General features: G+C 56.8%; 2 protein-coding genes, 1 long non-coding RNA gene and 1 other non-coding gene across 4 annotated transcripts in view; 3 read left to right on the top strand and 1 right to left on the bottom strand.

Moving 5' to 3' along the window:
• Positions 1-11827, top strand: part of UBN2 (ubinuclein 2) — a 98539-nt gene extending 86712 nt beyond the window's left edge. Inside the window, exon 16 of the mRNA XM_017338034.3 lies at positions 7216-11827. Within this exon, the coding sequence (XP_017193523.2) occupies positions 7216-7254 (39 nt within the window). The 3' untranslated portion in view covers positions 7255-11827. The remainder of the gene's footprint in view (positions 1-7215) is intronic.
• LOC127488085 (uncharacterized) overlaps positions 1-15490 on the bottom strand; it is a 43245-nt gene extending 27755 nt beyond the window's left edge. Inside the window, exon 1 of the long non-coding RNA XR_007915505.2 lies at positions 14959-15490. This is a non-coding gene — a long non-coding RNA (uncharacterized lncRNA). The remainder of the gene's footprint in view (positions 1-14958) is intronic.
• On the top strand, positions 15007-15079 carry TRNAR-CCU (transfer RNA arginine (anticodon CCU)). The gene has a single exon. It is a non-coding gene; the product is annotated as a tRNA-Arg (tRNA).
• Positions 15491-15523: 33 nt separating the features above from the next.
• On the top strand, positions 15524-17659 carry FMC1 (formation of mitochondrial complex V assembly factor 1 homolog). Its single transcript, XM_008249287.4, has 2 exons — positions 15524-15661; positions 17298-17659. Exons 1-2 carry the CDS (start codon positions 15524-15526, stop codon positions 17499-17501), a joined length of 342 nt encoding a protein of 113 aa, XP_008247509.1. The 3' UTR covers positions 17502-17659.
• Positions 17660-19665: the final 2006 nt, after the last annotated feature.

The raw sequence follows: 19665 nt of genomic DNA, 5'->3' as shown, positions 1-19665 counted from the left end.
CTTTCTTCTTTTTCTTTCAATTACTTGAAAACAGTAGGCACAGAGCTCCCGTCTGCTGGTTCCTTCCCTAAATTCCCACAGAGGCCAAGCCGAAGCCAGACGCAGCGGACATCTCCCCCGTGGATGGCAGACCCCTGAGCTGTCATGGCTGGACTCAGGGGTCCAGCCTGGGTCTCAACCCCAGATAGTGTCGGGTGGGGCACAGCCAACTTGCATCTCACTCCTTAGGTTAAACACCTGCCCTCAGGGTGAAGACCTTGGCCAGTGCCTCACAGAGTGAGTGCTGTATACATGGGAGCCTTTTTTTTTTTTTAAGATTATTTACTTATATGAAAGAGTGACACAAAGGGGGATCTTTCATCCACTAGTTCACTCCACAGCCAGGGTTGTGCCAGGCTGAAGCCAGGAGCCAGGACTCCATCCTGGTCTTCCACATGAATGGCAGGGACGCAGGTATTTGGGCCGTCTTCTCCTCCCCGGGTGCAGTAGCAGGAAGCTGGATTGTGAGCAGAGCAGCCAGGACTCAGACCTGCACTCCCGTGTGGGATGCTGACACGAGCTGTGCCGCACCTGCTGTAGGGACCACAGCGCTGTCCCCTAAGAGCTGGCTTTACTCTGCTAGTTTTGTGTTTTATTCTGAATGTAAAACAAACTTGCACAAATTTTTAAAAATCATGATCCAAAAAGTTAAGGATTTCAAAATAAGCCTAACAGTTTAGAGAGCCAAGAAGTCAGCAGATGGGAAAAAGGAAGCCAACTGGATGACAGACGGGGCACAGCAGCTGGGGTTATTCAAGGAACATGGAGCACACGCGGCTGAGACGTCGTCTCAGACGGGCTGGGGAAGTGGCTGGCTCAGAGGTGCTGGCCAACAGTCACAGATGGAGCTGGAAGCCAGATGTCACAAGTTGGTGACGGCTGCTTTGCTTTTACGGATCTCCTAAGGAAAAAGTGGACTTGTACGAAGGTTTGTGTCACAGCATCGCTTACAATAGTAAAAGCTGGAAACAGTGCAATGTGTGGTGAATAAATCATACTAAAATAAATAAAACTTTAAAAAGACACGAGCGAGATGTCCGTATATCAAACGTCCGCGGTCGCGTGTGTGAACGCACAGCACGTGCAGCCTGAACACTGGAGCGCGCGCTTTTGTTCTCTGTACGCGGCGGCGCATTTCAGTGGGGAACGCGAGGACGTGCTGCCAGCGAGGCAGACAGACGGGAGGCAGCACGGGGAGCAGGGAGAAGGAACCCTACCAGATGCCGAAATTGAATGGCTCAAAGGGAAGACAAAATGCACTACACGATTTAAAATAATTCTTACAAAGATACTGTCCTCCTACCTTGAAAGGAAACAGACAAACCTACATGGGTGTACAAAGCAAGCCTCCCCACCCACAACCCCCTTTCCTTCCCCAGAGAACGGCTGCCCACTGTCCGAGTGCCAGCAGCGTGACCTTGGCGTCCGTGTGCACCGTGTCGCCGTGACCTTGGACATGGCACGTGGAAGGAGCCCGTCGCGGCACTGATGGCACTCAGGTGCAGCCACCATGTCCTGTAGGGGGCTGCCGCTGAGGGAGTGCGGAGTCCACAGAAGGGACCGCGCGCTCTCTGTCTGCTTCTGGCGCGCTGCGGGACTTCGAAAGCACAGGGAAAAGGAAAAGGAAGAGACAGAGTTTATTTGGCACAAAAGGTTGAAATCCATGCTTTTTCATATTTTTCCATGAATATTTTGAAGACCCTATGCATAGTTTTCAGTGTTTCTGCATCAAAGAAAATTGACCCCGTGGTTTCACTTCCTGTAAGTTTTACAGCGCTTACATAAAGCTTTGGAAGTGACTTAAGAAAGTGAGGGTTTCCTTTGCAAGGTCGCCAGCATTTGGAAGTGAAGCACGTGGAAGCACATGGGCTGATGCCGGAGCGCCGATGCTTGGGTTCCAGGCGGTGCTGGGTGTGCGCGGGGACGCGGCTCGTGTGTTCTGTCTCTGTGTTGACCTCTTCCGTGTCGCTGTGTGTGTCCCTCCCCCACTCTCCCCATCTGAGGGTGAGCAAGAGAGCGAGTTGGGCCGGGCTTCTCAGGAGCCTCCCCAGGGACGGCACCTGTCGGGGGTGGCACTCAGACCAGGGGCGGGAAGCACCTAGCAGAGTGCCTAGCACATGACGAGCGAGGAAACCGTGGCTGCTGCGGCACTGTCTTCTCTGTCTCTCGCTGCTCAAATGCACGCTTCCTCGTGCTGTCCTCTCCAAAGTTCAGACGCCACAGTGTCTATCTAGGTCAGGTGTCCTTATGCTCAGTATCCCGTCGCGAACCAACACTGCGTGAAATTCCTCCATCGCAGGTGGCAAACCCTTCGCTTACGGAAGGGCAGTGAGGAGGCAGCTCTGTGCCCCCCGCCCACCGCGGCCTCAGGCGCACACTGTCACACAGGCTGTGCCCGGCTCCCTCCTCCAGCAGTCTCCTGGTCCAGGGGTACCCCTCGTGACGCACACATCCTTTTGGAATAAGCAGTGTTACTTTGCATCCACACAGTCCCAGTCTGTGCAGGTGACACCCTGTTCCTGCCTCCCTGTCTCTCCGAGCTGTCCGTGTCGCTCTGTGTCCGTCCTGTGTGTTGCTTCCCCACTGCGTAGCAGTAACAGGTGTGCGTCTGCCAGGTCTTAGGTTCCTGTTCCCTAGCTGGGAACACCTAGGCTGGCTTCGGCTCTGTCACAGCAAGGCTAAGGGATTTGTCTTCTCATGAATTGCTTGTTCACCTGCTTTGTTCGTTAATCAATTATGTCTTCTGTCTCTTTTTGTAGATAGTAATCTCATCTGTTTTAGGTGTGTCAGATATTTTGTATCTAATTTCATTTAATTTAATGTATTTGAGAGAGAAGACTCGGCTCTCCTGTCGTCTGGTTTACTCCCCAGATGGCGACAGCAGCCACCCCAGGTCATCATAGTGCAGGCGGCATCTAGCTGGTGTGTTGGCTACAGGCCAGAGGCCCGGCCCCGCAGCTGTGTCCTGTGTCACACAGAAGCCCTGCTGTTTTCCGCAGATCTGCCTTTCGTCTTGTGTTTGTGCGTGAGACATCTCCCTGCTCCCAAGCCGCCGACGCGTCCTGGAGCCTGCTCACACTACAGCGCGGTCCGTCACTGGTTCCGCTCCCACCCAGCTGTTGCCCATCTTTGCATGTTGTGTAACGGGGTCCAGCTTTAGTTGTCTTCCTCTGGGAGAGTTTTCCTAGCACCATCAGCACATCAATACTTGGCTTATTAGTTGGACGCACTGTTCTCTTCTCATGTCACGTTCTTAGATGCAGGAGGGCCTGTTCCACTGTTCTTTTTATTTCCATACCAGTGTCTTACTATTTACCACTGTAGACTCAGTGTGTACCTCAGTCTCTCATAAAGAGAGTCTCTTCTGCTCTTCTTTTGGTTCAGTGAATTGAGGTTTTTAATTCTTTTAGGATTAAAAAGAAAAATCTCAAATCCCATGGAAAAAAAATCCAGCAGCAATGTTGATTAGGGTCAAGTTTCATCTGTAATAGGATCTTGGTTCAATCACCCCACTCGGGGTGTCTCCATTTATTACACCTTCCTTTCATGCCTTCCAGGGACACTCTGAGAGTGTCTTTGACGATCTTGCTCATGGATCGGGCTCTGGCTCTTTCTGGTTGTCGCTTCCAGCAATGCCTTTGTCCTCTCTGCCCTGGCTTACTACCGCTGGGATGCCATGGCGCTCGATTCTGGAAGCTGATTTTACATCCTGCAGCTGTGCTCAATGCTCCTATCCGAAAATCTTTCCGATGCCCATGATCATACCCTCTACAAGTAATGACCATTTCATCTCCTAATTCTTTTACTTTTTAAAAAAGTCTTTACTTATTTTCATTTTACTTGAAAGAGTGGAGAGAGAGCAACCTTTAATTTGCTAGTTCATTCTCCAATGCCCGTAACAGCCAGGGCTGGGCCAGACGAAAACCAAGAGCCTGCACTCTGTGTGGCTTGCAAGTGGGTGGCAGGAACCCCCACCCTTGAGCCATCCTCTGCTGCCCCCCAGGGTGTGCGTTAGCAGGAAGCTGGACTTGGGGAGCAGAGGAGTAGGACTCCCACCAGGCACTCTGACCCGGGGTCCTGGCCGCCCCCACAGTGACTCAGGCTCCTGTGTGTAATGCCTGTGCCTCGCACACTTTGTCTTGTCCTGTCGTAGAACGTGAGACTGGTCCCTCAGAGTAGCTGGAGGGGCACCTCGAGTATGGTGCTTATTCCCGGTAGCTGATGTACAGCTTTTAGGAAGTAAGAACGCCTTATTCCTAATGTTCTGGGAGTGCTGGTCGTAGGCGTTCACTGCATTAGGTCAGGTGGTTTTCCCAAAATACTTACGTGTGAGCAACACTTGCAGAACGTGTCGGCATCACGTTGTATCCTCACGGCTCCCTGGACCTGTTTCTCTGTGCTCATCCATGTCGCCTCTCTCTTCCTCGGTCTTCCCATGCCTCAGGTTCGTTTTTCCAAGAACCACAATTGCTCTTGAGTATGTATGTTCATTGTGGCTTTGTCTTTTTCATAAAATCTTTTCATCTTTTTCCCGTATGAGGTCCCTCTGTTTTTATTTGATGTGTTTGCTCTGATATTCAATCTGATAACCAGGTAGCTGTCTCAGAAAATGTCCCACTGCTTGATGTATCACAGTTTGCCCATTCATCAGTGAGAGATTCTCCAGCTGTTTCTCCTGTTGGACTCCAGCAGTGATGTTCCTGTGCCTGTGTACAGCTTCTCTGCGGACGTGGTGTCACTTCTCCCGGGTGTACACCCAGGAGTAGCACTGCAGGGGCTGTGCTGACTGTGTGACCTCTGAGCTTAGCCATTTTGCACTGCACCGGTTCTCTGCACCCCGGCAGCACAGCCTCCCCGTGCCTCGAGGCAGCGCCTCTTCCCTTCGATTTGCATTTCTTAGGAACTAAAGGTGTCGGATACTGTTGTGTAGTTTTTCAGGGAACTTTTTTCCCCCTTAAGATTGATTTATTTGTTTGAAAGACTTACAGAGAGGGAGAGGCAGAGAGAGCTTCCATCCACTGGTGCTCTCCCCTGATGGCCACAACAGCAAGGGCTGGGCCAGGCGGAAGCCACGAGCTTCTTCCCATGCGGGTGGCAGGGGCTGAAACACTCAGGCCACTCTCCGCTGCCCTTCCAGGCGCATTAGCAGGGAGCTGAATCAGAAGCAGAGCAGCCGGGACGCAAACCAGCGCCCACGTGGGATGCGGGATGCGGGCACTGCTGCTGGAGATTAACCCCTCATGCCACTGTGTCGGTAGTGGAACTTTTTCAAAGAAGGCCTCTTGACATTTAGATGGTTGTGTAGCCAGCCAGAATTTTCTAGGGTTTTTTCCTTCATCACTTAGAAATGCAGCTTTGTTGCTCTTCTTTTGTTTAGTTTGTCTGCAGTCTCTGTTGCGATTACTGTGGATCTCCTTCTTCTGTAGACTGTTTGCTCCTTCCCTCAAGAAGATTTAATTTCACCAGAATGTGTCAAAGTTTAGGTTTTTCTTTATCTGTTGTTTTGCTTTCTGTGAGACTCTTGGAATCCATTTTCAGTTGAAAAGTTCTCACTTTCAAGTTTCCTTCTCTTTTCTCTCTTCCTGGGACTTGTGTTGTGCAGTGTGGACACTGGTATTCTCCAGTGAAAGAGTAACAGGGAGGAAGGGAGAGGCGGACAGAGCAAGCTTCCATCACTGGCTCACTCACCAGATGGCCACACAGCCAGGGCTGGGCTGGGCTGAAGCCAGGAACTCCATCCGGGTCTCTCATGCGGGTGCAGGGGCCCACATACTTGAACCATCTTCTGCTGCCTTCCCAGGCGCATGAGCAGGGAGCTGGATCGCAAGTGGAGCAGCGGGGACTCGAACTGGTGTTCCTCTGGGATACTGGCATCACAGGCTATGACTTAATCTGTGCACAACGCCAGCCATATTCTCCATGGATCCTAGGTGTTCGTGCTTTTCTCCACTCTCCTCAGCACTCCCCAGCGTCATCTGGGGAAATTGCTTCAGCCGATCTCGACCACAGTCTCCATTCTTGCTTTATGCAGTCTGCTGGGTTTGTCCCACCCGAGCCTCCCCGGCCCTGGGGCTTTGATTTGGCTCGGTAGAACCGACGCCTGCTCCTCATCGTAGCTCTCTTCTCACGGAGGAGCTCTGTGACCTGACTTCTGGTTCTTCACTGCGCTTGTTCCGTTCTGGTGCGTCCAGTGTGGCTTGTTCCATTTGTTGTCTCTTTACGTGCTTGTTTTTCCCTGAGTCCATCAGCTTTTCTCAGCTGAGGGATTCTCCTGGGGACAAGACCAAGGCCCTGGCTCCGGCCTGTGCTTGAAGCAGGTGGGTTGGGAGCACCAGTGGCCTTTCCCAGAGCAAAGCTGCAGGCGCCAACAGCGGACCTGGAATGCAGCCGTGGCACTGACCCTGCAGATTATGGCTTATCCTGTTTGTTTGCTGAGTTTTACTCTGCCTGCCTGCACTCTGGAGTCTTCGCACTGGGCTTTATTTGAGGCCTGGGTTTGCAATGTGTTCTTCTAAAGAGTCCTGCGGATAGTGCAAAGCCAAGGCCTCTTCCGACACTTTCAGGGACGTAGGATGAAGTTCAGACAAAGTCGATCAGATTAATGCTGGCGGCTAAGAACTCCTGCGGGAGGTGTCCCCTGCCCCCCAAGCTGCGTAGAGGGCAGCCTTCTCGGGGAGGTCGGAGGGCTTCTGTCTGCACTGCCTGCAGTGGGGTCACTCTGGAGCTCGGCACTGCACCACCATGGTAATTTGGGGCTTTCTCTCCTTTTGACTACTTGAGACAAATTCATATTGGGACCCTGGATCACCAAGCATCAGCCCGTACCCTTACAGAGGCCCCCGCTGGCCAGCACCCCTTCCCCCTCCTGCTCCCAGGCTGCCACCTGAGCCGGCCTCCCGGACTTTGCTGTTAGCTGTCATGCTGTGCACAGCTGTGTGTGGAGGGTCGCCCCAACACTTTCAGGTGTGCTTCTAGCTGTCAGTAACGTCAGACCCACACAACCTAGATTTGATGTAAACATCGGCGTAGTCACATAAATGTGCAATAGTCCTGTGTTAACTATGCCTTCCTAAGTCAGAGCGCCGCGTGTTGCCCGTGACGCACTGGGCGTCTGACCACGAGGAGGTGGCGCTGGCGCTGTAACTTCTCTCTCTAAAACGGGACTCTTTCTGTCAGTTCCACCAGAGACCCCACAGGCTGAGAACAAAGCAGTAGGTGGCCAGATCTTCCACATTCTAAAGGGAGGAGGAGCTAGACCATCTTTGCACCATGCTAAGAGATGGCGAAACCCTAGCTGCAGCTGCGTGTGGGGAAGTGGCAGTTGCCCGCGGCCGCCAGGCTGTGTCCGAGCGTGACAGGACCTCGTGGAAGCAGCTGTGTGCGTGCTGGCCCTTCCTTCCCCGGGCAGGCCACAGCGGGGACGCTGCCTCCTCACCCCGTTCCAAGCGAGGGGCACGCACGGCCTGTCTCCTGGAGTTTGGGGGACGAGGGCCTGGATCTGCCTCAAGACACAGTTCAGGGACAGACATGCCAGCCGCCTGCTTGCACTCCCCCAGTCCCGGGGACCTGCCATGGTCCTGTGAAGAAGGAACCCGGCGAAAAGGACCACCCAGAGGGACGGACGACTCTGGACAGGGAGCCCCCGGAAACTCAGGGGCTGGGGCGGGAGGCCGGGCCTCCCTCCGGGGAGAGGCGGCCAGTAATGTGGGAGCCCTGCAGGGCATCTGGCCCTCCCAGAAGACAGGGACGCAGTGTGCAGGCCCCGGAGCCCCTCCAGGGAGGGGCAGCCAGTGATGCGGGAGCCCTCCCAGAAGACGGGGACGCAGTGTGCAAGCCCCGGGGCCCCTCCGGGGAGAGGAGGGAGTGCAAGGACTGGGCGTGGAGCTGACCTGGCCCTTTCGGCCAGACACGCAGGCTAGGGGAGGGGCAATGTGACGACGGCAAGACTGCTCACACCTCGAGAAAGAGGCTCTTAAATAATGACCATTAACCTGTGTGTTACCCAAAAGTAGCTGGAAAAGCTACTCATTTGATCAAGGCCTGAGGGAGCCTGTCACTACCATCGATCGGTGCTCTCTGCGAGCCCTCTGCTTGTGCAATGAAAGCTTGCACAGGCGAGGCAAGGGTGGGGCTGGGCGGCCCTCACAGCCCGCTTTGCAGACAGAGCTGGCGGTGCGGAGAAGTGCAGATGAACTCTGGAACTGTAGTGTTATGCAAGCTGGATGTGTTTAAAACCAAAGATTGCCCGGCCGTTTCCTGGAAAAGCCGCACGAGCCAGTGCTGCCTTGGCGCAGGGGAGGCCGAGGGCCCCCAGGAGTGGCCAGGCTGTTGGCACGGGGAGAAGGGATCCGAGCAATCCCTGCACTGGCGGCTCAGGCTCGCTGGTCCGCAGCCTGCAGCTCGTCGGCTACGGATGCCGTTGAGGAGGCTGGTCTGATGAAGAGTAGCCCTTGCCAGGGCAGGCACTGCTGGACCGTGGGAATAGCCGTGGACATCGCAGAGGCGGCCTCGCCTGGTCTCCCGTTAGGAGCCGGCCTTGCCTGGGCAGGCAGCGGGGACCAGAAGGAAAGGGAGCGCCCTTGCCCTCAGAGTGTGGCCGCCTTCGGCCAGGGGGGGCCCGGGAGAAGGCGCCAGGAGCCGGTGTGGAGGTCCCATGTGGTCCCCCGCAGTCAAGGACAGCAGTGGCCGGGTCTCTGAGCCGCGCCCGGGGGGTGGCAGGTGTCCTGTGCCCCAGCCCCGCCAAGCGGGAGCGCTGACCGCCCTGCCCGTGCCGCATGGCCTCTCCGCTGTCAGTGAGACGTGAACTGGCCTTGTAAAGGAGACTCATGCTATGAAGACAGCAGCTTGCAAATGGACGCTGAGAAACGTTTATCACTATGTGATTCTGTTGCCTGAACAAATGTGTCAAAGGTTTTTCAAACTAACGGAACCTATTGCATTACATCGTTTTAAATAAAATCAGCTACTCTTGACCGAGAGGAAATTAAGACTTTTTTACTGTTAATAAATACAATAAAATATTTTCAAAATATTAGTTATTTCCTTTTAAAAAATCCTTGGTTTGTATTTTGTGCATGTTTTATAATGTATGTACCAAATTGGTCAAGTGATACATGTATATAATTTAAAAATAAATAAAAGATGTACAGGGCACAAGGTTTTTGTGAGTATGGACGCACACAGGGCACAAGGTTGTGCGGCTCCGGATGCACACTCAGGAGTCTAGAAGCAACTGCTTTGGGATGCAGCTCATGTAAGTACACGTGCGCTCTGATGTGCAGCCTTCTTCCTGGGGTCTGCTACATTCTGTGATGGCAGGGAGCAAAGGCTGGCGCCAGCCAGGTCTGGTCCCCGGGGGCACCGGGCACAGAACGCTGTTGTCACAATTCCTCCTTTGCCTACAACACTGCTGCAAGGACACAGCAAGTGGCCTCAGAGTGGCTGGGAATGGCCGTAGAGTCTGGTCTCCATCGTTAAAAACTTGGCCACCGCCCTATCCCAGCATGTGCACGCACACAAGCTGATGCCTCACCTCGCTTGGCCGTCTGCTCAGCTGGCACCGTCAGCAAGACCTCCCTGAACACACCGTAGCAGGGCCCAGTTCCCGGCCCTGGCTCCATGGTTTCTTTTTCTCCATAGCGCCTATCACCATCTGACACGCTGTAATTATTAGCTGCCTTTCCTAGCGCCTACAAGCGTGCCCGGCTCACAGCAGGTGCTGGTGAAGACCCAGGCCATGCAGTGAGACACGCCTGCCCCGAGAACGTGACTCCTGGGCGATGGTTTCAGCTTATTCTGGCACAGTGATGCCGAAGAGCCCGCTCCAGCCAGCGTCCAGTGCCAGCGGAGGTGTCTAGATGGTGCCTGCCCGGTGCTGCTCTGTCAGCATTGCAAGCTGTGGCGGCTGTGCCTGGTGATGTCAGCAGGCTGTATCTATGGCAGAATTTCTGGAGAGTTCCTTGGTTGTGCAGCTTCCAAGCTTGGTCTGTAGCCTTACTAGAAAATTCTGAGGGTGCCCAGCATCCTTTTAATAACATCTCTTCTGATACCACATTTTAAAAGCTTCTAACGGGCTTTGGAGTAAGATTGTGTGGGGTCAGAACCCGGCTCCACAGCTGCCCACCTGGTGATGGTGGCTAAGTCACGGAACTGTCCGGAGCTCCTCCCACGCGGGTGAGTGGGTGAAACCGGAAGACCGCCTCATGGGACTGCAGTGCGCGTCCAGGGAGACAAGGACTCGGGGCACGGTTTATACTTCTTGGCCCTGGGTTACAGAGGGCCAACGGAAGTGCTGTTTAACAGTGTTGTTTGAGCTGGTGACCGACATGTACAGGTGAGGGCATCTCATAAAAGCTCTGGATTTGCAACTTTTGAAAATTGGATGGCCTGGACTCACTGGGAACACATTCCTGCTTTTGCAATGATGGCTTGGGCAGGAAAAGCCCCGTCCCGTGGGAGAGGTAAGGTTCACTCCTGTTACCTGCTTGGCCTTCACTGTGCAGGGCAACTTGACATAATGGCTTCCTAGGCTGCCAACCTAAAAAGTGTAGCTAGATCCTCACCACGAACTCGCTCAGACTGCGTTGTGTTCCGCTGCTAACACTTAGCACTGTTTTATTACCGCTAGCGCTTCCCTTAGGGGCAGCTCTGCTCCGCACGACAGGCCGGGGCCACAGTGGCAGGCTCACAGGACCTCGCTCATGCTGCCTGTCTCAGGGCTCCCCTGTCACTCGGGATTCCCACAGAGCGGCAGCTAGACAAGAACCAGGAGGCGAGAGCCGCCAAGGTGGAGGCCTGAGGCCGGCCGGCCTGCACTGCCCCTGTGCTGCACTCCTGCCCGAGGTTGTCACCAGACAGCTCGGATTCCAGATGCAAACAGCAGCAGACACACTGCCTGCATTGCCAGTGCTGGTTCGAGTCCCAGCTGCTCCACTTCCAGTCCGGCTCTCTGCTAACGCTCCTGGGAAAGCAGTAGAGTATGCCCAAGTGCTTGGGCCTCTGCCACCCACATGGAAGACCCAGATAAAGCTCTTGGCTCCTGGCTTCGGCCTGGCCCAGCCGAAGTCAAAGTGGCCACTGGGGAGTGAACCAGCAGATGGAAGCGCTAACTCTGCCTTTCAAATAAATAAATACATCTATGTATTTGGATGTGAAATTTTAAAAGTCCATAGTTTCTCATGTTCGTTTCCATGAGCTGTATAAAGACCTCTCCTATGCATGCATTTCAAAGCTCTGCACCAAGATGAACCCATCTTTTACAATTTATTTGTATTTTTTTGAAGAGCAGAGGCACAGGGATAAGGATAGAGACAAATAGTATGAGAAAGATCTTTCATCTGCTGGTCACTCCCCAAATGCCCATGACAACCAGACCAGAGCCAGGGGCATGGAGCCCAGGCAGGTCCCCCACATGGACGCCAGAGCCCCCAGCCTGTGAGCTGCCCCCTGGGGTGCATGATAGCACGAAGTCCTATGGGCATAGTCAGGACTGCACCAGGCATACCCAAGCTGCGATTCAGCCACCGAACCACACACCTGCCCCGAGCCAAGGGTTTCACGATTGTTTATTTACTCTGCCTTAGTGAAAGAACGGCTCGGGTGTGAGCTAAGAGTCTCTAGGCAGGTCAGTAAAAGGAAGTTCCAGAATGGTTTCTTATCAACTCTTACCACGTTATTTTTTTTTTTAATATTTATTTATTTATTTACTTATTTGAAAGTGAGAGAGATCTTCCATCTACTGGTTCACTCACCAGATGGTCCCAATGGCCAGGGCTGAGCCAGGCTGATGCCAGGAGCTTCACCTGGGTCTCGCAGGTGAGTGGCAGAGGCCCAAGCACTTGGGCCGTCCTCACTGCCTTTCTCAGGCCATGAGCAGGGAGCTGGAGCAGAAGTGGAGAAGCCTGGACTCGAACCAGCACTCCCATGAGATACAGGGGGTGGCTTTACCCACCAAACACTATGCCACAACACTGGCCCCACAATTATTATTTTTTTAAAGATTTTTTAAAAGTATTATTTGAAAGGCAGAGCAAGACAGGGAGGATCTTCCACTTGCTGGTTCACTCCCCAAACGGCCAAAATGGCTGGGGTTGGCCAGGCCGAAGCCAGGAGCCTGAACTCCATCTGAGACTTTCATTGCTTGCCCAGGCACATGAGCAGGGAATGGACCAGAAGTGGGGCAGCGGGCAGTGGCTTAGCCCGCTATGCCGCGGTGCGGGCCCCACTTAAGAAGAAATCCAGATCCTTCTGTTAAGAGGCTGACACTGAACATGAGTGTGAGTGGGAAAGACTGGGTCACCCTCTGTAAGCCCTACGGCCCCTTCTGGAGGTGTCAGGGTTGCCACCGGGTAAGGAGGAGTACATTAAGGGCGGCGTGGCTACAGGCAGCAGCCTGAGCGGACCGGGGTGGGAGGCCCGTGCCTCAGCAGTTCCATCTGCTCCCGCAGAAGATGGTGGAGCTGACACGGGTGGAACAGCGACCATCACGGGACAAACCCTAAGTCAGCAGAGCAGCCAGGATCAGCACCACGGACTGGAGAGAAAACAGGGTGCTTGCTATGGTGCACCGGCATCCTTGGGGGGCAGCTGTTCGAAGCCCGGCTACTCCTCTTCCCATCCTGCTCTCTGCTATGGCATGGGAAAGCAGTGGAAGATGGCCCAAGTCCTTGGGCCCCTGCACCCCTGTGGGAGACCCGGAAGAAGCTCCTGGCTCCTAATGGGCCCAGCTCTGGCCATTGCGGCCGTTTGTGGAGTGAATCAGCAGGTGAAGATCTCTCTCTCTCCCCCTAACTCTGCCTTTCATCTCTAACAGCAGCAGACACCAAAAGCACGGTAGCTTGGGGACCGGGGTGCCCGCGACGCTCCGGGAGCCCCTCCACCCGACTTGCCTGCACCCAGGACGGCTGAGCGGCGCACGTCAGGGGGGCCCTCCTGGACGAGGGCGGCTGACACACAGATGACTGCCTACTGCAAGTCCAAGGCGCTGGGGGCCCACTTAACACTGAGAAACGCGCCAGAGGAATGTGTCCTGTTTGTACTGCGGTGAACCCGCTTGATAAAGTGCAGCGCCATCCGATTTCCCGATGTGAGCGCACCCGCGCCGGGGACCACCGCACACGACGGCCGCGCCGCAGGCATACATGACGGCTCCCCGCCCTGTCACCCGGCGTCCCCGCCACAGACGGACGGCCGCTCCGCAGGCACACACGACAGCTCCCCAGCCTGTCACCCGGCATCCCCCCGGCACTCGGTGTCCCCCCTGTCACCCGGCGTCCCCCAACCCGGCACCCGGCGTCTTCCCACCCCGTCACCCGGCGTCCCGCCCTGTCACCCAGTGTCCACGGCGCTGTCACTCAGAGTCCCCGCCCGTCACCCGGCATCCCCAGCCCCATCACCCGGAGTCCCCGGCCCTGTCACCCGGCGTCCCGCCCCCCCCCCGCACCCGGCGTCCCCGCCCCGTCACCCGGCGTCCCGGCCCTGTCACCCGGCGCCCCGCCCCCCCCACCTCGCACCCGGCGTCCCGCCCTGTCATCCGGCGTCCCCGCCCTGTCACCCGGCGTCCCGGCCCTGTCACCCGGTGTCCCCGGCCCGTCACCCGGCGTCCCCGCCCCGTCACCCGGCGTCCCGGCCTGTCACCCGGTGTCCCTGCCCCGTCACCCGGCGTCCCGGCCTGTCACCCGGTGTCCCCGGCCCTGTCACCCGGCGTCCCGGCCCGTCACCCGGCGTCCCCGCCCCGTCACCCGGCGTCCCGGCCTGTCACCCGGTGTCCCCGGCCCTGTCACCCGGCGTCCCGGCCTGTCACCCGGTGTCCCCGGCCCTGTCACCCGGCGTCCCGGCCTGTCACCCGGCGTCCCGGCCTGTCACCCGGTGTCCCCGGCCCTGTCACCCGGCGTCCCCGCCCCGTCACCCGGCGTCCCGGCCTGTCACCCGGTGTCCCCGGCCCTGTCACCCGGCGTCCCGGCCTGTCACCCGGTGTCCCCGGCCCTGTCACCCGGCGTCCCGGCCTGTCACCCGGCGTCCCTGCCCCGTCACCCGGCGCCCCCGCCCTGTCACCCGGCGTCCTGGCCCTGTCACCCGGCGTCCCGGCCTGTCACCCGGCCCTGTCACCCGGCGCCCCGCCCCCCCCACCTCGCACCCGGCGTCCCGCCCTGTCATCCGGCGTCCCCGCCCTGTCACCCGGTGTCCCGGCCCTGTCACCCGGCGTCCCGGCCCTGTCACCCGGCGTCCCGGCCTGTCACCCGGAAACCTCGGCCCTGTCACCCGGAGTCCCCGGCCCGTCACCCGGCGTCCCGGCCCGTCACCCGGCGTCCCTGCCCCGTCACCCGGCGTCCCGGCCTGTCACCCGGTGTCCCCGGCCCTGTCACCCGGTGTCCCCGCCGCAGACGGACGGCCGCTCCGAGGGCACACACGACGGCGTCCCGGCCCGCTGGCCAGCGGAGACACCAAGAACAGGGAGTCCTGCGAGCTCGCCTCAGCCCCGCGCGGGGGCTCGCCGGCCTCTCAACGCCCCCCGCCCCGCACGTCCACCGCGACACCCGCGCCGCGGCCGGCGGACACCGCCTCAGCGCTCCCACCGGAAGCGCACGCGGCCGCGGCGGTCGCCACGCTCGGCTTCCCAAGGCGCAAAACCGGAAGGGAAGGGGCCCGGCCGCTTCCGGCAGGAACTCTGCGGCGCCGAAGCTCGGCAGGCGAGCGGGGAAGGCCCGGCCGGTCTGCCCCAGCACGACGGTGCGCAGGCGCCTGCGGTCGCCCCGCGTGCGCGCGCCCGTACCTCGCCTGGCGCGGCCTCGAGGGTAAAAAGCCTCGAAAGCCGTATGCGGCCTTCTGTGCTCGAAACTACAACTCCCAGCATGCCCCACGCCTCCACAGAGTGGGCGCGGCTTCCCAGAACGGGGCGGGGATGACTTACGGATGACGTACCACGGAGAAACAGATTGAATATGATGTTTCAGGGCGTCGCTCACAGAAGCCCCAGTGGCCTAATGGATAAGGCATTGGCCTCCTAAGCCAGGGATTGTGGGTTCGAGTCCCATCTGGGGTGGCTGCAGTTTTGCCTTTGAAACAGGTTTCTCTCTTCGCCGACCTCATCTCTAAAAGACGGGGTGCGTGCTGTGTCCAGCCGTTGGACCCCAATTGCGGGGTCGGTCCGCCTCCGAGAGCTCGTGTCAGCACGTTGACTTTTGAAAGCCGCTCTCGGCGGGCTCCTCTGTGCGCCGCTCTCCTGAGGCGGCGGGGGTCTCCTCAGGGCCCCAGACCGCAGCGGGGAAGGAGGGCCTTCTTTTCCCGCTCGGCCCCGCGCGGCGTGTCGGGGCAGTTACACTCGGCTCTCACTTGCTATCCTCTTCACTCGCTAGGACGCCGCTCGGCGTTCGATTCCTAGGGCTGTGCAGAACGCGGAGGTGGGACATTCGAACGCTGGCCCGTCGATAGGGGGAGCCGGAAGTCTGGGTCGGGCCGTACCATTCAGCGGCCGGAGGACGGGAAGATGGCGGCCTTAGGGCCCCCGGCGCGCACTCTGCGAGGCCTTCTGCGGGAGCTGCGCTACCTGAACGCGGCCGCCGGGCGGCCGTATCGCGACACTGCGGCCTATCGGTACCTTGTGAAGGCTTTCCGTGCACACCGGGTACGGGAGCCCCGTCGGGAGGAGCTGGCCGGCGAGCCGAGGGCAGAGGCCGGGCCGTCGTCGCCGGCCGCCCTGTCTGACGACGGGTTTGTCCTGTCCGCTCGCCCGCGGTCGGGCCCCCAGGGTTGCGGCCGGGCAGGCGCGCCGTCCCTCCGTGTAGGGCCACTTAAGCATGAATAAAGGACGCGGTGTGGACTCGCGAGCAGCTGCGGGGGCGCAGGGGGCCGCCCGGTCCCTGGGCGAGGTGGGCGCGCGCCGCAGCCCGGGGACGGGGCTCGGGGGAGCCGAGGCGGGAGCCGCACGCCTCGTCCGCGTGCCGTCCGCAGCCTGCCCGGTCGTGCTCTGCTCTGCGCGGGGCTTGCGTCTCCTGCCGGCCCCGAGCTCACGCAGAGCCGCCACGACGCCCGGGGCGGCGGGGTTGTCCCCTGCGCTGTCCTGCGGTCGCAGGGCCGGCCCTCCTCACGGCCGCCTTCGTTAGCAGGGAATTCTTCCATTTTACCGTTGGTCTGTACCAGTGGATGCGACCCCTTGTTAATGCTCGGCGTGGACTTCAAGTTTTAATGACTGAAATGGATCACAACGGAGTCCTGTTTTCAGTAGTTGATGGATACCCTGTCCTTTAGAGAGGTGGAAGCATGGCAGAGGCCTCCCGCCCGCTGGTCACTCCCCGAATGGCTGCAGTGGCCAGAGCCTCTCCCGGGTCTCCCACTCGGGTGCAGGGGCCCAGGCACGTGGGCCGCCCCCCGCTCTTTCCCGGGCCACAGAGCAGCCAGGACTTGAACAGGCGCCACAGCGCGGGTATCTGCAGATCTTAAACGATGCGTCTGAGCTGTCAGCATCTAACCCTGGACGTGGAGAAAGAGAGGAGGTTATGCAGGCAGTGGTGCCGAGGCGCTGACCCACTCTCGGACACGGCTACTGTGGGCATTCAGGGCTGTGCACACATCCCTATCAATCTCAGAGCACAAACTAAAGAGCCAGGCTCCAGCCTAAACTTGAAGTTAAATATGAAGAAACAAGACTTGAGCCATTGGGAGCGTTCGATGCCATGTTTTCAGCTGCTTCAAGTTAACTAGAATTCAGATTGGTTTAGACCAGTAAATGATAAGTATAGGCGTAAACTGAAACCGTTGTTTCTGCTGAGGACACGGGTGTCTTCCAGAGCTGTTACTTGTCGTTGCATTAACCGCAGGCGGCTCCGGCAGGTTCCTTGGGTGCCCTGAGTGCTCAGTGGTTATTTCCGGGCTCTGCTGTTCACCCGTTGAGCATCGCTGGTCTCTTCTCATTTGCAAAACAAGGGGCCAGGGGTCGAAACTGGGTAACTTTGAAGAGGTTCAGCCACGTCCCTGGAGAGAGCCCCTCTGATTCCTAACAGTGCCCCTGTAGATGTGTCAGGCCTGCACGGGGGAGGCTGCTCCATAAAATCCAGGAAATGTTGCAATTACCAAAAGACTGCATTGACCTCAACAAACACTTGAATTCCATTTCCCGCCACCTTTTTGCAGTGCCCTCGCAAACGTGTTTGAATTTCCTTTGTGCAATTCATGTTCCCTCTAGAGAGGCCTGTTTATCCGATCCCTCTGGGCCTGTATGTGCAGCCGAGGTGTTAACAGCATCCGACCTTGCTCTCCCCCAGGTCACCAGTGAGAAGTTGTGCAGAGCCCAACATGAACTGCATTTCCAAGCCGCCACCTACCTCTGCCTCCTGCGCAGCATCCGGGAACATGTGGCTCTTCATCAGGAATTTCATGGCAAGGGTGAGCGCTCCGTGGAGGAGTTGGCTGGCTTGGTGGGTCTCAAGTTGCCCCATCAGCCTGGAGGGAAGGGCTGGGAGCCATGAACTTGGAGAGATTCCTTGGATGCTGCCTTCATGTGTGCATTGAATCATTTTTATCCACGTGTGTGTATCACTCAACATTCTTTTAAAGCATACAGTGTTCTCGGTAATTTTGTTCACTTGGTAGTTCTTGGAATAAACTGGAAAAGATTTCATCTGTACTCTGATCTACTTTAAAACACGTTTCTAAATTTTATTTTAAAAGCAATACAAGCCAGTTTTTTAGGAATTAAAATGGAATAAGCACGAAAATCAAAGCCCTCTTTTCCCTTCCCGTGTCTTTCTTCCCCATTCCCATAATAGGTGGTAACTGCTACTAACAGTTAGAAGTGCACCTTTTCAGATACGTGTACGAGTAAGCATACAACCATACAGATGTGCCTCACTGAAAACACACGACTGTGTTAGGAAGCAGACGGCACACTCAGGTGGTATACAGAGAGGTCAGGGTGTACGGGAACAGCAAGGCTGAATTAGTTACGGCAGTGGTGCTCTTGGGAACCACCAGTTGCCTCGGTAGGCCTGAAAGGTGCTGGCCCTCGGCCCCGGGGTAAAGCCGACAGACGCTTCAGCCCATGGCGGGGGAGTCCAGAGACGGTGCAGCGGGTGCACACTGCCCTCCCGCCTCTGACTGCTGTGAACCTGCCCTTGCTCTTTTTTTTATTTTTTTTTTATTTTTTTATTTTTTATTTTTTTTTGACAGGCAGAGTGGACAGTGAGAGAGAGAGACAGAGAGAAAGGTCTTCCTTTGCCGTTGGTTCACCCTCCAATGGCCGCTGCGGCCGGCGCACCGCGCTGATCCGATGGCAGGAGCCAGGAGCCAGGTGCTTATCCTGGTCTCCCATGGGGTGCAGGGCCCAAGCACCTGGGCCATCCTCCACTGCACTCCCTGGCCACAGCAGAGGGCTGGCCTGGAAGAGGGGCAACCGGGACAGAATCCGGCGCCCCGACCGGGACTAGAACCCGGTGTGCCGGCGCCGCTAGGCGGAGGATTAGCCTAGTGAGCCGCGGCGCCGGCCCTGCCCTTGCTCTTGACCTCCCACTGTGCACTTGTGAGCCAAGTCAGAGACTTGGGCTCCATGGCTTCCTCTTCCCTGCCTCCACGTGCAGTCTGCCGTAGCGCTAGCAGCCTTCTCCACTGTCGCCGCTGCCCCGTCCGAGTTCACACACTGCATCTCTGGCTAACCCGTTTAAAATAGCCTCCTAAGTAGTCTTTGCTCCTAATGAGCTTCGTCATTCAAATAAGGATGACTTCTCTTTCTGTAAACTCAACTCTTGTCTGTCCCTTTTATGGTGTATGTCAGATGCTTCTGATTGAAATGTATTTTTTTTTTAAGATTTATTTACTGATTTTATTTATTTGAAAGGCAGAGTAATGTCAAAGCCAGGAACCAGAAGCCTCCCATGTGGGTGCAGGGGCCCAAGCACCTGGGCCATCTTCCACTGCTTTCCAAGGCCATAGCAGAGAGCTGCATCAGAAATGGAGCAGCCGGGCCTTAAACCAGCCCCCATATGGGATGCTGGCATTGCAGCTGGTGCCTTAACCTACTGTACCAAAACACCCACCCCTAGATGTAGGGTTTTTTTTTTTTTTTTAAAGGTTTTTATTTATTTATTTGAGAGGTAGAGATACACGCAGTGAGAGAGAGAGAGAGAAAGGTCTTCCATCAGCTTGTTCACTTCCCAAATGGCTGCCATGGCCAGCGCAACCGGGACTAGAACTGGCGCCCATACGGGATGCCGGCACTGCAGGCGGAGGATTAACCTAGTGCGCCATGGTGCCGGCCCCTTGTTCCCTCTTTTAGAGAATGGGAATGGAAGGTTGTGATGAATGAGATTAATGTTTTTATAAGATCTGTAGTACATAATGAATACTGTCAGAAAATCTTTACCTGTTTTCATGTTTTTACTTTATTCTCATTGCTCTTATCACACTTTGCTAACTCTCCTGCCACTGCCAGCAGTCTTTTTTAAGATTTATTTATTTATTTGAAAGGCAGAATTAGAGGACTTCCATCTACTGGTTCACTCCCCAAATGGCCACAACAGCCGGAGCTCTGCCAGTCAGAATCCAGGAGGCTGGAGCTTTCTCCGGGTTACCTATCTGGGTGCAGGGGTCCAAGGACTTGGGCGTCTTCCACTGCTTTCCCAGGCCACAGCAGAGAGC

This window comes from Oryctolagus cuniculus, chromosome 3 (genome assembly GCF_964237555.1).
Source record: "Oryctolagus cuniculus chromosome 3, mOryCun1.1, whole genome shotgun sequence".
Lineage (NCBI taxonomy): Eukaryota > Metazoa > Chordata > Mammalia > Lagomorpha > Leporidae > Oryctolagus > Oryctolagus cuniculus.
Note: the sequence above shows the minus strand (reverse complement) of the source record. Positions and strands in the feature narration are given on the sequence as shown.

Excerpts from the sequence above, each read along its gene's own strand:
- FMC1 (XM_008249287.4), top strand. The coding sequence starts at position 15,524 with ATGGCGGCCTTAGGGCCCCCGGCGCGCACTCTGCGAGGCCTTCTGCGG. Across the intron at positions 15,662-17,297 it reads AGGCTTTCCGTGCACACCGG|GTCACCAGTGAGAAGTTGTG; the intron begins GTACGGGAGCCC and ends GCTCTCCCCCAG.